The sequence below is a fragment of the Pleurodeles waltl genome, chromosome 4_1 (assembly GCF_031143425.1).
Source record: "Pleurodeles waltl isolate 20211129_DDA chromosome 4_1, aPleWal1.hap1.20221129, whole genome shotgun sequence".
In the NCBI taxonomy this organism is placed as follows: domain Eukaryota; kingdom Metazoa; phylum Chordata; class Amphibia; order Caudata; family Salamandridae; genus Pleurodeles; species Pleurodeles waltl.
In genome coordinates, this window is record NC_090442.1 from 529,125,855 (window position 1) to 529,140,032 (window position 14,178).

The 14,178-nt window shown below is 42.3% G+C and overlaps 1 protein-coding gene across 3 annotated transcripts in view; it reads right to left on the bottom strand.

The window, feature by feature from the left end:
* The window catches only part of CNTN1 (contactin 1), an 895,734-nt gene that overhangs the window by 323,411 nt on the left and 558,145 nt on the right, over positions 1–14,178 (bottom strand). For all 3 annotated transcript variants that reach the window (XM_069228856.1, XM_069228858.1, XM_069228855.1), the window contains 2 exons: positions 6,838–7,010; positions 6,521–6,616 (listed from right to left, as the gene is read on the bottom strand). In XM_069228856.1, coding sequence (XP_069084957.1) covers positions 6,521–6,616; positions 6,838–7,010 — 269 coding nt within the window. The remainder of the gene's footprint in view (positions 1–6,520; positions 6,617–6,837; positions 7,011–14,178) is intronic.

A 14,178-nucleotide genomic window follows, 5' to 3' on the forward strand; every position in this document is an offset into this window, starting at 1 on the left:
AATTAAATATGCCAATGAGGTATAAGCCAATCATACCAACTTTGGATGGGGAGGGACCTGACCTTTAGCACTGGTCAGCAGTGATAAAGTGCTCAGAGTCCTAGAGCCAACAGCGAGAGGTCAGAAGAAATAGGAGGAAGGAGGCAAAAAGACTGGGGATGACCCTATGTAGGGAAAAAAGTCCAACAAAAACACACAAGGATTCTTTTGTTTCCCGGTTGGCTATAGAAGTGTATGAACATTGGCTAACGTCAATCAGCTTAAAAAGTGTGTGGGGAAATAAAAATTGGCAAATAAGCGGAATAAGGGGAAAGGAAGCTTTATTTAGAGCATGTCTGATACCTGTTCAAATGATATTTTTAATTGAAACTGTACAACAGACAAGTTGTTTAGGCTTGGCAAATATTAAGGAATTGAATGTGCCCTGTATTCCTGCCCGTGCTAAATTTAACAATTGGCAAAAATACATTAATGCAACCAAAGAACAGCTCAATGCATGGGTCCAAAATGGAACATTTAACACATCAGTTTCACGTACTAGTGGGTGGTTATTATGGCCAGTGGAACAAATGGTTGTAATACGCTTTTTGTAAACTCCACAGGGAGTTTCAGAACTAGTAGACCAGACCCTCGCTATGTGTCCTCAGAGCACTCTGGTGTGGTAACAACATACAGTGTAGGGAAATTATGCCAGCAATGGTTAAAAAGTTCCTCATTAGATGCTGTTGAAGAATGCCTCAGTCCCCTGTCAAACAACACAGACTTGCAGGATTTCCAGTTACACCCGGAAGACAACCTAAAACATGCTTCTTATGTGTAATTTACAATGAAATTTGGAAACTTTCCCAACAAGAAGCCACTGCCCAGTTAAAGCAAACAGATCAGGAGAATTTTCAGAAAGCATTAGCCGTTGTAGATAATGGGATTAACACACTTTAAATAATATCATTTCATCTGCAATAGACATTGTACAAGGTGACATGTCATTTTTGAAACGTGGACAGAACCAGCTTAGGTTCATTATGCAGTTAGATTGGACACTACAAACATTGAAGCTTGGTAGTATTCCCTTGCAATACAATAGCGCAAGGGACATTTTTTTTCAGCATTTAATCTGATGCAACAGCAAAAATAATGGCTAAGAAAGAAGCGATCTATGTTATGCTAAACATCAAAAAGTTAGAAAAGTTGCCTTTTACTGTGGCTGAAATACCATCTGTAAAATGGTTAATGAATGGGGTTATCACTCTGCCTACTACAACACTGCAATTCACATATTGCTTAAAACACATTCCAGCAGGCAGATATGAAAGGCTAGGAGTTAGTTACATTCATGAGGTGTGGGAGCTACCCTTTTCGCACAAATGTTTCAGTGGCACAAAAGAGGTCTTTCTTAGTGGCAGCAAATACAAGACATCAATGAGCCATTCAATGGTTTGTAAGCAGCTGTCCTTGCACGGGGCATGCAATGCTTTGACAGTGAATTTAGCATGCTATCTGAAGGGAGTTCCAGTCCCCTTCATTAGACCAGCTTTCCAGGTGCCATCTAGTGGAAGTTATATGCTTCTTAATAGCGAGAGCTGTTGTGGGATGTGAGCCGGAATTGCTTATGTAGTTTCGGTCTCCAAAATTGTCACCTGTTGTGGTAGGGTACTTTCCCCCCACGGAACAGATGAAAGTAGCAGATATGTGGCCTCATATTGCTACTTCAAATGTGAATTTTGACAAGTTAAGCAGACTAAAAGATCTATTGTTCCAAAAACATGTGACGCTAACATCTGCACGTGGGACCTATGTACTCCAAGTAGCGAGGTCATCTGCAGAGATACAGTCCCTTTTAAATACAAACTTTCCGAAACACTTTGGTGAACTTGTGGGATGTATTTTTGACGCGTCCAGTACTACAGGGATTGTATATTTCTTTAAGACTGTTGGTTCTGGTTTTGTCAGCACCTTCTCCTCTATATTTGGCATAATACCTTCAGCCATATACTCAATATTTTTGAGTATTTTTGGGAGAGTAAAAATTACTTTGGCTATAATAGGTGTCATCCTGCTGTTGCTGTTTTTTATGCCCAATGGCTGTCCCATCTCAACAAGGAGGACTGGTGGCGCTTCCACAAGCGCAACTGTGTCATGAACGCATGATGCAGTATTTCTGAGCACCAGTCCTGGAAGAACTGGATTGTAACTGGCCTCGGTCATTTAGTCCAGTTCTGGATTGTGTGCAGCTTGTGTTTCAATGCCTCTGATTCTTTTTGAATGTTCACAGGAAGTTTGTCTTTCTACACGATGCTTACTTTCATTGGATGCTTATCTGTTGATGCTTTCACTGAGGGCTCATTACCAGACATGTGCATTGAAGGTGCATTTGCTACGGGATGCCATTTATGAGCTGCCCTTCGTGTATCATGTGGCTCTTGCTTTAACATCTGGCATAACACAGTATGCTGCTGCCACAGCTGGATCTCAGGCTTTGGAACATAAGTGTTTCTTGGTTTTCCTTGGCACCGATTTGATCACATTACCATCTGCCGAAGTGGAATATTTCCTTGATTCAATTGTCCCAGCTGTGAATGAAGATTTTAAAAATGAAGCTGAAGTTTAAAATTCTGCTTTATTGATGCCCTTGCTAAAATTTTAAATTGTCCATTTCAATGTTTTTCTACTCTGCCTGCATAAGCATGATTTGACTTGTCACAGTTGTCATTTATGTATATATGTTTTAAGAGATGTATTTTAGTTGCTTTTACTAGACTGTTTTACCCAATTTGAATCAACAAGAGGAGGGTGCAGTGAAGCCATTTTGTTGGTGTTTTGGGGCACAATATTTTAGCAAATAGGCCTCCTGCTTGTTCAGGTTAGCCTAGTTACTTTTAATTAAATTCAATTTTATTCTTCTGAAACAATCACATTTGTGGTGATGTTTTATTTTGGTCTATCTTGCTGTTCTTTCACAGAGGAATGCATTTACATTTCTTGGCATGGCATTCTTTCACTCTGAGCTTTGCTCAATGCTGCTACAGGATAAGGTTGCCGGCACAAAGTGGTATATCACTTCTCTAACATTTCACAGAAACATATGTGTTTTTACAGGTGAACATTTTTCTCAGAACACTAGCTGTTTTAATATAATACATCTCTCTTCTCCCTGTATGTTAGAGGGAGGTTCCAGACAACTGCCACCACATGCTGTTTGACTTCACTACAGCTGCTTGCTGAGACTGCCGGTTCCCTGGCCTATATGGGAAAGGTGTCTCAATAGACAACAGGCTTCTACTCTACTGCCATATGCAGGTATGGAAGATGATGTCTTCCTGGGGGGTCCTGAAGTGTGGATTAGGGCTTATCCTGTCGTGCTTTAACATAGAACATTAGTGACATAGGTAGGAATTAAACATCTTGCAGAGTGACAGTATGGTGGGACTTTTCTTGTGTTTCAATTTTCTTGTCACCATTCTGATTTTAGTATGTTTTATCATCCTAATTATTGCAGTCCATGTATTTTTTTCTAGAACACAGCTGATTCAAAAAAATGTATTGAATCATTTTCTGCTTCTGTTTGTCTTTGCATATGTAAGACAAATGTAACTGGGAGAAAAGGATAAGATCTGATCCACCACAATTTCCCTGAGAGGTCACAATGTAATGCGCCCGGCTGCCTCAAATTACTCCTGCTCTTAGGCATGGTGAGGCACTGCTAGCTGGCCGGAAATGAATTAGGCCAAAAGTTGTCACATAGTGTGGGATCAAACTCAGTTCCCCACAATTCAGGTGATGCTTCAGCACAAATCCAGTAGCCTTATTGGTACAATGAGAGACAATGTGACAAAAGCCTACCAAAAACTACATAAAATTACTGTGACATTTGAGACCCTTAAACAAAAACTGAAACATGGCCTACACAGCATATGCACTAGAGACAAGGAATATACTGATTGCCTTGCCAAAGAGTCACCTTGTTAACTAAGCTCTCCAATTTCAACAGAGATAATTCTCCCACTGACAATCTAATGGCTACAATTTGCACAAGGAAAACATGACACCACTATTTTAGATTGCCAATACAAATCCACATACAAGTATATAGACAAAAAAGCATTAATCACAGCAGTCTCCAGAGTCACCATTTCTGAGGCACAAAAGTACCTTGGGATACATGAATAAAAACCTTCATAATTTCATCAAAATATACACCAAACTGACACAGTCAACAACAAATGATACTCATATCATCTGCAGAACTGAAACAAGACAGATCCTTTTTTTTAGAGCTGTAGTTTTTCTTACCGAAAAATGACTAAACAATCACTCACAATCAATGACTGATAGCATAATTCAGATGATCATTTAATCTAACACATGGGCAGAAAATACAACAGAGAGGGATAACACTAATTCATAGAGAATTCCTGCAATGTAAGGATTTATGGAAGCACAGCTCTCAGTGGTACAATGCCTTGAAGCTAAATCAGACAAAACAGCATTATATGAGTTTTCTGCAGTATTATTATTATATAGTAAAGTTAGGGCAGTTTATAAAACATCCTTGAAGGATTGTTTAGACTTCTCAGAGTCCAATCACATTCTAATGGTAGATTTCAATACTGGGGAAGGGGGCAATTCTAACACTATAGGCAACATCCCCGGAAAAAAACTAATCCCAAACAATGTTCTAACAAACTTGATTAACTCAGCCATAACAAAGGCTCCACTTAGAAGTGAAACTTGTCTAAGAAAATCAAATATCGATTAAAACCCAGTAAGGTTAAATGGTCAAATTCCATTTAGGATTTCCATCTCAAATGTACAGCTAACAAGCTACTTAAATGTCCTGTGATAGGCATAGGTACATACAAACCTTTGACCTAAAAGTACTAAGTGAGAACACAATAGCTAAATTACTCTCAGAGCCATACTAAAAAATATATATATCATCCAGAATAGACAACAAAAACTCTATTGCATCAGCTTTAAATGAAGCACACATATGTGTTTGTAAAAGAGTGAAAACCAGAACATATGAACATGGTTCTCTGAGGGACCTAGGGCCAGATGTACGACAGAGAGTTTTGCGACTCACAATTTGTGACTCATTTGCGAATCGCAAAACCATATGTACAACAGTGTACTTCACATTGTTTGCAATTCCCAATGGGGTTGCAAATGACCTATCTCAATAATATTCATGTGGTAGGTCGCAATTTGCAACTTCATTGGAATGGCTGCACTCACAGGGATTGTGGCCTGTTGGGGACAGCAGACCACCATGTCTGACTGCTAATAAAGCAGTGTTTTTTTAAAAGGCAATCCGTTTTCCTCAGAGGTGCCATTCACAAAGGGGATGAGGTTCCGATTGGATCCCTTCCCGTTTGCAAATTGGTTACCACAAATTTGAAATTGGTGCTAACTGCGATTGTTATGTGACCGCATTCACAGTCACAAAACAATCATACATTGCAATGCGAAAGTTACAGGGGACGGGGTTGCGAATGGGGGGAGGGGGACGGGAGATTAATAAAATGAAGAAAAAAAAAACATACCTCCCAGCCACCGATCCTCCGTTGTCTCCTCAGCAGGCAGGCACAGGCTCCCAGCCTGCCCTGCGGCCAATCCTGATGCTGCTCAAAGCAGCATTAGGATTGGCCAGGGCGCTCCCAGGTAGACTGGGAGCCTGTGGCTGCTCTCTCCAGCACGGCAACACAGTGCCAGGCTGGAGAGAGCACACTGTGCATGTGTGTTTGGCCAACCCAAGACAGCCTGCCAAACACACATGCGCAATGAGGGGAGTGCACAGTGCACTCATCTCAGTGCTCGCCATCCCCATTGCCCCGCACCTTTCACAATGAAAGGATAATAAACATGATTTATTATCCTTTCATTGTGAAAGGTTTGCAGCAGTGCTTAATTTGTGCTTGTTGTATCCGGTGCTGAGCACCAGCACTTATTTTTGAGGGCCGGGGCTTATTCTTCTGCCACAAGCATTTACTGCAAGCAAAAGCCACATATGGGAAAGACGTAGGAAGAGAAAAACGAAAAAGCGTCACAAAGGGAGAAAATAGAGAACTGCTAGAGTGAGCTGAAGGGGCAGGGAGTGGCTTTATATGGATTGAAGAGGCCCGAGATGACTTCAGGATTACGCCGCCTCAGTATTCCGTGTTTCCACATTTAATTGCAGCAGCCGCATGTTTAAGAGGAGGGCTTTGGGCACCGGCATGTTTTTATTTACAAATTAAGCACTGGTTTGCAGCTTCTGCTGCTGGCAGGGGAGGGGGTGACGCGTCTCCGCATAGCGCAGGAGCCGCCACTGCTCATGTGAGAACTGATCCTCAGAGCCTCTAATGTTCCAAGCCACTGTTATTACTTAGTTTAGAAAAATTTTGAAAATCTCCTTCAATTCTGAGTAGGGCCAGAGAGTTATTTGTTAAAACACCCCCAATGATGTGTGCATGTATGCCAGGTGCCTATGTTGCATTAGTTTATTAACAGAAACCATTTTATCTGATACAGTGTAGTATACCTGGGTAATGAGGTGGAGGGTCACATAGAAGTACTGCTCCAATCCCTTCCTTTACTTGCACTGCATATCGCTCTTCTGGTGAAAATGGATCCAGATCTATGTAAAAAGAATAAATATTGCAATTGAAAATACATTAATCAGTTTTCAAGTGAGTTCTAACTGTTTTTACTCACTTAACAGGTTTTGCAGGGTCTTAATCTGTACACAGAATAACATAAAAGCATATACCTTGCTACCTGTAAAGCAAGCTATTGGGATTCCTACACAAACGTAAGACATTTATTCAGAGAAAATGTGTACATTCTACATCTACTTACATCCAAACTGTAAAGAGGCTTCGTTGCTTCGGATGGTTCCGTACAGGTTGGACGCTGTACATACATATTTTCCAGTGTCAGTAGCTTTGTCTGGTTTATTGATGACAAGATTACCTCCAATAAGAATGTAGCGTTTGTTTAACAGGTCAATGTCCCAATTATTTAGCTTCCACCTGTCCAAATGAAATTAATAAATGACAGAATTACTGACCATTCGCATTGAAGTCGCATTGAACTCTGAGTGACAGCCACAATAGGAATAATTTCACTAGCTACATCCCTCACATGTGAGCTATTTTTTCTTCCAAATATTTCTCCTTACTACCCCAGGGTCTGAGGGGCATACTGTTTTGATGCCTTCCCAGGTTTACAATTCTTCGTGAATTTGAGCCTTCACCAAAATCCCTGGGTGGCTGCATGAGAACCTCCCTTTTGCGATGTAACACAAGGCACTGAAAGGCGCTGCCTTACGTTACCTTGTATTTGCTAAACTCCGCAGCACCACACAAGATTGGTTTGTATGGCTTAATAAATCCCAGTTAAGGGCTTGCATTTCCTTGCATAAACTTGTGTGACACAAAAGCAACCAAGCCCTTAGTAAATCTGTCCTAAAATCCCTGTCCAATCAGAGGCTTATTGTGACACGTTGGCACACGCTTGATGGCACAAACATTGTAAATTGGTGCGATCCACAATATAAGACCACTTTGCAGAAAATGATTATAATATTGTAAATTATGCATAAAAGTGGTCGTGCATGTTAATGCAATAGCTTTAAAGGAGAAACTTTAATGTGAACGTCGTAGTGGGCAGCCTAGAGCATGGTGGGAAGACTGGATGAAAAGTGAACACTTGAAATGCACCACTCCACTTGAACCTAACCAGTGCTTCCCAGACACTCGAGAGATGACTGAATTCAGAATCACGTGGAATCTCCTCCTCCAGAGGACTCACAGTGCAATATGTGGTGATCTGAAAGGATTATCACAATAAAGATAAGAGAGAACTCTAACATGAGTTGTCACTTCCTACTTTAATAATTAAGGGCCTGATTACAACTTTGGAGGAGGTGTTAATCCGTCCCAAATGTGACGGATATACCACCAGCCGTATTACGAGTTCCATAGGATATAATGGACTCGTAATACGGCTGGTGGTATATCCGTCACTTTTGGGACGGATTAACACCTTCCTCCAAAGTTGTAATCAGGCCCTAAGTGTATGGCTCACTGCTGCATGCATCCGTTAGGAATGACTGCCCTCTGATGATGGTATCTATAGCAGTTATTGGATTCCCCTAACAGTTAACAGATGCTAATTGATTACTCTACATTCAGAGGATAGAACTGAAAGTCATGATGAAGTCAGTTAACAACCAGAAACATGCAGCACCATGTTGGCAACAGGGCTATTAGTACATGTAACTGCAATCTCACTTGAGGAAATCAAACAGCCCTGTCTGCTTCATGCCTCTTTAACGAAACTCAGAAATTAGGTAAATATTGGTGCTTCTTGCAAGAAGAAAAGCCTTGTGATTGTCTGGGTCACACTCACTGTTGCTTTTCAACAGTGTCTTCCCCAGACTAATTTTTCCTTTCGTCTAGCACATGTTTCACCTTGCTCTGCACTTCATCTCACCAGCACTTTTCCTCAATATATTTGTCCCACTATAATCTCTCTTCACATGGCTATTGTACACCCTTCTGGAAGCAAAAAACACTTTAAAATGCAGAGGAAATATAACAACAAGCAGGTAAATCCCACTGAAAAAGTAAACTTACAAAGATAACACAGTAGCAGAAATAAAAAGCTAAAATCAAAAATATGTTACCCAGAGGTTCAAAAATAGAAATAATGGAAGAATCTGGTAAATCTCTGGTAAATCTCTGGTAAATCTGGTAAATCTCAGTGAACTCCACGACAATCAGCAGAACGTGCTCCAAGCAATTCATTATACAGTGTTTGAAGATATTACTTCTATGTGTATAGAAACAATTAGAGAGGTGAATAGTGCCAGATAAATTCAGACGAATGTTGTACCTTAAATTTCATCACTTGGACAGCACCTGATTTATGACTAAGAGTCAATAAAAATATTCTAAGATTCTCACAATGGAAAACCTGTGAAGTCATTAAGGATGGATATTGCATATGAATACACTAGGACACTGATAGATGAAAGATGTAAAAGGACGATGGTAATGATGATGATGATTATTATTATTATCAGCAATACGATACAGGCACGAGTGGTTACAGACCACCTGATTATATGTTTACATACTCCTTATTTAATTGTAATAACGTTTTGGGGTGAGTAAGTGGAAATGCAGGAGTGAATCAGTTGGTTGGTGTAACACATTTACTTTTTCTGCATGGTCACTCAAATTTTTTACCCTTTTCTTGACCCAATTTGTGCTGGTCTTGGGGCTCTGTGCCCCATCACATTGCTAATGAATGCTACAATGTGTGTGCTTTGATCCCAAAACTAGTATTATAAAAATTGGTTTCACCCAATTGGTCTACTTAACCTTCTTCTAAGGCCATAGCAGATGGCATAGAAAATTAAACAATGAGGTAGGGGTTAAATTTCATCTGCGGTATATAGTGTGCATTTACACCACCCACATATATGATAAAATTATATGGCAACCAGGAGAATCACTGTGCCCTGGCTGGGCTGCAGTGTAAAGGGACTGCAGTAGTACACGGCAAGGAAAAGTGATTTCGACATTTAAGAAACCCAATTTTTATATATTAATTCTTTACCCCAAAAATCTACCTGTTAAGCCCACAACGCAGGGTGGCATTGATATAAAAAACATAGCACTATGGGCCACATGTAGCAAGCTTTTTGCACGTCACAAACAGGGGGTAGCAAATTGCGACCAACCTTCTGATTATTCATGAGGTGGGCATTTGCGACCCCCTTGCGAATCGCAGATGGTGTCAGGGACACCATCCAACATTCGGATTTGTGACTCACAATTTGCGGGTCGCAATTCTGAATGTTGCTACATGTGGCCCTTAATATTTAGAAAGTGTGCACTCGCGCAGACTAAAGGCCTAAAAGCAATTTCACTGTGTAAGTCCAGCTACATTTTTAAAAGGGCAGGCCTAGGTGTGAGTAAAATAATACATGTTGTATCTCCATCTTGGAAAATGTTATCAAAGACAATCAAAATTATGACTTACTTAAAATTAAAAAAATCAGTTAATGGTGAAAACATGTTATGATAACATAAGTAGAAAAGTAACTTTGAAAAAATGTATTTTAGGCTGCCAGAGCCTGCTTCAAACTAGTTCTACATTCATCACATGCTTCAAGCTTGAATACACATCCTTGGCAAGAGGAGGTAACTACTTTGACTTGGAACACAAGCCCTGTCTCTGAGCCCAGGCTGAACAGTTTGGTTTAGCTATCAGGATTAGCTACCAGGAACAGTTTGCAGAAAAATAGATGGCCTCAGCACTGCCTTTTTTGACCTTAAAATGCCAGGGAAGGATTCTCCTACTTATTCTTAGGGTACCTACTAGACAGCCAGGCTCCAGTGACCGTGGAGGAGAGAACAAGTCTGGACCTTGTCAGGTAGAAGGCAAGCTAATCTCAATAGGGGAGTGTCTAAGGAGTTGAAGGTGGTCCTTCCTGGTGGCAGAAGGGTTCTGGCATATTGAAATAAGTCAAAGAGGGAGTGCTACAAAAGCAGAGGCATATGGGAAAGTAGTTAAGATTTAGTGGCAGAGTTTATCCAATCCCTGGCTAGTGCACAGAATGAATCTAGCACATCAACCACCATACTTCAGCACATTCCTAGACCTGGGAAGACTCAACCTGAAAAAGTAGTACTTGCTGGAGGAAAGCAGACTCCTTCTGACTCCTGCGTGCACCCAGGAAGTGGGAGTGCTCTCCAAAGGTAGTGTGTCCCTCTTGTTAGCCCGCTTTAAGGACACAAAACTCAGAAGGAATCATGGCTTCAAGAGGGCCCAGCTCTTCATGGAGGACAGGACCCTACAGGAAAACATGTGCCTAGAAAACTGCCCTGAATAGTTGGGGCTCCATGACTGACCAGAAGGAACTTTCCCAGCAGTTGGAGAAAAGTGAGTCTTTTTTTTTTATTACCTCCATGGGAACATAACCAGGTGGAGAGGCATGCCCAAAGAGGTTGCATCCTAAGTAGATACAAAAACTAAGTTCAACTCACTTGGAGTGTTAGGGAGACATCAGGCATGCATCTGACCTTGTGGAGTCCTGCTGCCTACAGATTCCAACCTTACACTACTATATTGACTTCCAAAAATGTGAGTAAGGGCCTGTTTGAAATGGGGTCTTTGGTTGCCAGTCAGATTACCTCCTGTCCAAGCAAAGACCCTCACTCGAGTCAGGGTAAAGGATAATCACCCTCAGTTAACCCCCACTCACCCTCTTGGTAGCTTGGCACGAGCAGGCAGGCTTAACTTCAGAAACCAGGTGTAAAGTATTTGTACCAACACACACAGTAGTATAGTAAAAAAGCCATAAAATGACTCAACACAGGTTAAGAACAATAGCCAATATTTATCTAAACAACACAAGACCATAATGACAAAAATCCATCATACACAAGTCAAGTTATGAATTACTAAAGATTAAACAAAAAAATAGCGCTTAGAAACACAAAATGCTTCGATGAGGTGATAACACGGGGTTGTGACGGAGTCGTTCTCAACAATCCGATGTGAATGGCCCCAGGTATGGAGTCACGCAGACCCCCAGGAACAGTACCTTAGTAAAATGTGAAAACAAGCCGGTGCATGAAGGTGGGGATTGTGGCGTTGCTGGATCCGAGGCGGCGTCGGTTCCGGTGCAGCGGGGCAAAGGAGCAGAGGCATCACGAAGAGGCATCGGGTCTTTGCTGCGGAGTGGTGGAGGTGGCGTCGGTGCGAAGTTCTCAATCCGTGCACTTCGGGCGGAGACGATATCCGGCAGTCACGACGTGGTGTGGCGACTTCCATAGAGTCGCGGACTTCGGTGGGGCTACAGTGATGTTGGGCCTGTGAGCGTCATCGCACTCCAGCGAGAGGACTAAGGAGTCAGTTGCAGGCGGCGTTACAGGATTCGGCAGCAGCGTTGGTTCCGGAGTTGTCCAAAGTCATTTTATTTTTATTTTCCTCATGTTCACCTTTCAAAGGCCCAGGGACTGGATAGGGCACCACTTGTCAGGGCAGGAGTCTCAGCAGAGAGTCCAAGTGCTGGTAGGGGAAGTCTTTGATGGCCCTGAGACTTCAGAACAGGGAGCAAGCTCAGACCAAGCCCTTGGAGATTCTTCTCAAGCAGGAATATACACAAAGTCCAGTCTTTTTCCCCTTTCACAGGCAGAAGCAGCAACTGCAGGATAGCGTAAGAAGCTCATGTAACGGGCAGAGGCAACACTTCTCCTCAGCTCTTCAGCTCTTCTCCTTGGCAGAGGTTCTTCTTGATTCCAGAAGTGACCTAATTTTCTGGGGTTTTGGGGGCTCTTCTTATATCCCTTTCTGCCTTTATAGTAGGCCTACTTCAAAGGAAAGTCTCTCTTGTTTGTAAGATCCTGCCTTGCCCAGGCCAGGCCCCAGATACACACCAGGGGGTTGGAGACTGCATTGTGTGAGGGCAGGCACAGCCCTTTCAGGTGTAAGTGACCACTCCTCCCCTCCCTCCTAGCACAGATGGCTCATCAGATATGCAGGCTACACCCAAGCTCCCTTTGTGTCACTGTCTAGAGAGAGGTGCAAATAGCCCAACTGTCAAACTGACCCAGACAGGGAATCCACAAACAGGCAGAGTCACAGAATGGTTTAAGCAAGAAAATGCCTACTTTCTCAAAGTGGCATTTTCAAGCACACAATCCAAAAACCAACTTCACTAAAAGATGCATTTTTAAATTGTGAGCTCAGAGACCCCAAACTCCACATTTCTATCTGCTCCCTATGGGAATCTGCACTTTAATAATATTTAAAGGCAGCCCCCATGTTAACCCATGAGAGAGAAAAGCCTTGCAACAGTGAAAAACACATTTGGCAGTATTTCACTGTTGGGACATGTAAAACACATAAGTATCTGTCCCACCTTTAACATACACTGCACCCTTCCCATGGGGCTCCCTAAGGCCTACCTTAGGGGTGCCTTACATGTATAAAAAGTTAAGGTTTAGGCATGACAAGTGGGTGTACTTGCCATGTCGATTTGGCAGTTTAAAACTGCATTCACAGACACTGCAGTGAGCAATGTTTACAGGGCTACTAATGTGGGTGGCACAACCAGTGCTGCAGGCCCACTAGTAGCATTTGATTTACAGGCCCTGGGAACCACTAGTGCTTTGTACTAGGGACTTACTAGTAAATCAAATATGCCGATCATGGAAAGTCAATTACACATACATTTTACATAGAAGCACTTGCACTTTAGCACTGGATAGCAGTGGTAAAGTGCCCAGAGAAACAAAAACAGCAAAAACAGAGTCCAGCATACATCAACAACCTGGGAAACAGAGGCAAAAAGTTAGGGGAGGCCATGCCAAGGATGCCAAGTCTAACAGGGCCTGATTTAGACTTCGGTGGACTGGAATACTCTGTCACAAGTGTGACAGATATCCCGTCCACCACATTACCATCCCATTATTTCCTATGGGGATTGTAATACAGCAGATGGGATATCCGTCACATTGGTGATGGAGTATTCCCTCCACCAAGATCTAAATCAAGCCCTAAGTTCAAAGATAAAAACTTGGACCAGGGTAAAGTGACAAACAAATCTGACTGATGAAATAACCTTTGCAGCCACAAATACAGATTGTGTTCTGCTTTGAACTTTTGGCACCAAAATCAACAGCTTCGAGGGAGATTGACCATGTATCTGACTTGGAGGGACCCTCATGGGCCTCTGCCTTTGACCTTGTTCTGCTAGAAGATTTTGACTTCCATTTCAAAGAATAAGTCAGAAGGTAAAAATGTTGACTGGTACAACCTGCTTGGTATGGCCAACACAACATCTAAGCCTGAAATCTTATCTATGTACCAGTCAAATATGAACTGTTTTTATCAATGGTGCTTTACTTTTTTATGTGCCTTAAAAGTTAAAAGAAAAACATTTTTCCGGTTCCCCAAACACTATGGGAGTCATTCTGACCTTGGCGGTCCATGACCGCCATGGCGGAGTGCGGCGGAAGCACCGCCAACAGACTGGCGGTGCTTCCTGGGCGATTCTGACCGCAGCGGTAAAGCCGCGGTCGGAAAAGGGGAGCAGGCGGTTTCCCGCCGGTTTCCCGCTGGCCCAGGGAACCCGCCATGGCGGCGCTGCTTGCAGCACCGCCATGGGGATTCCGACCC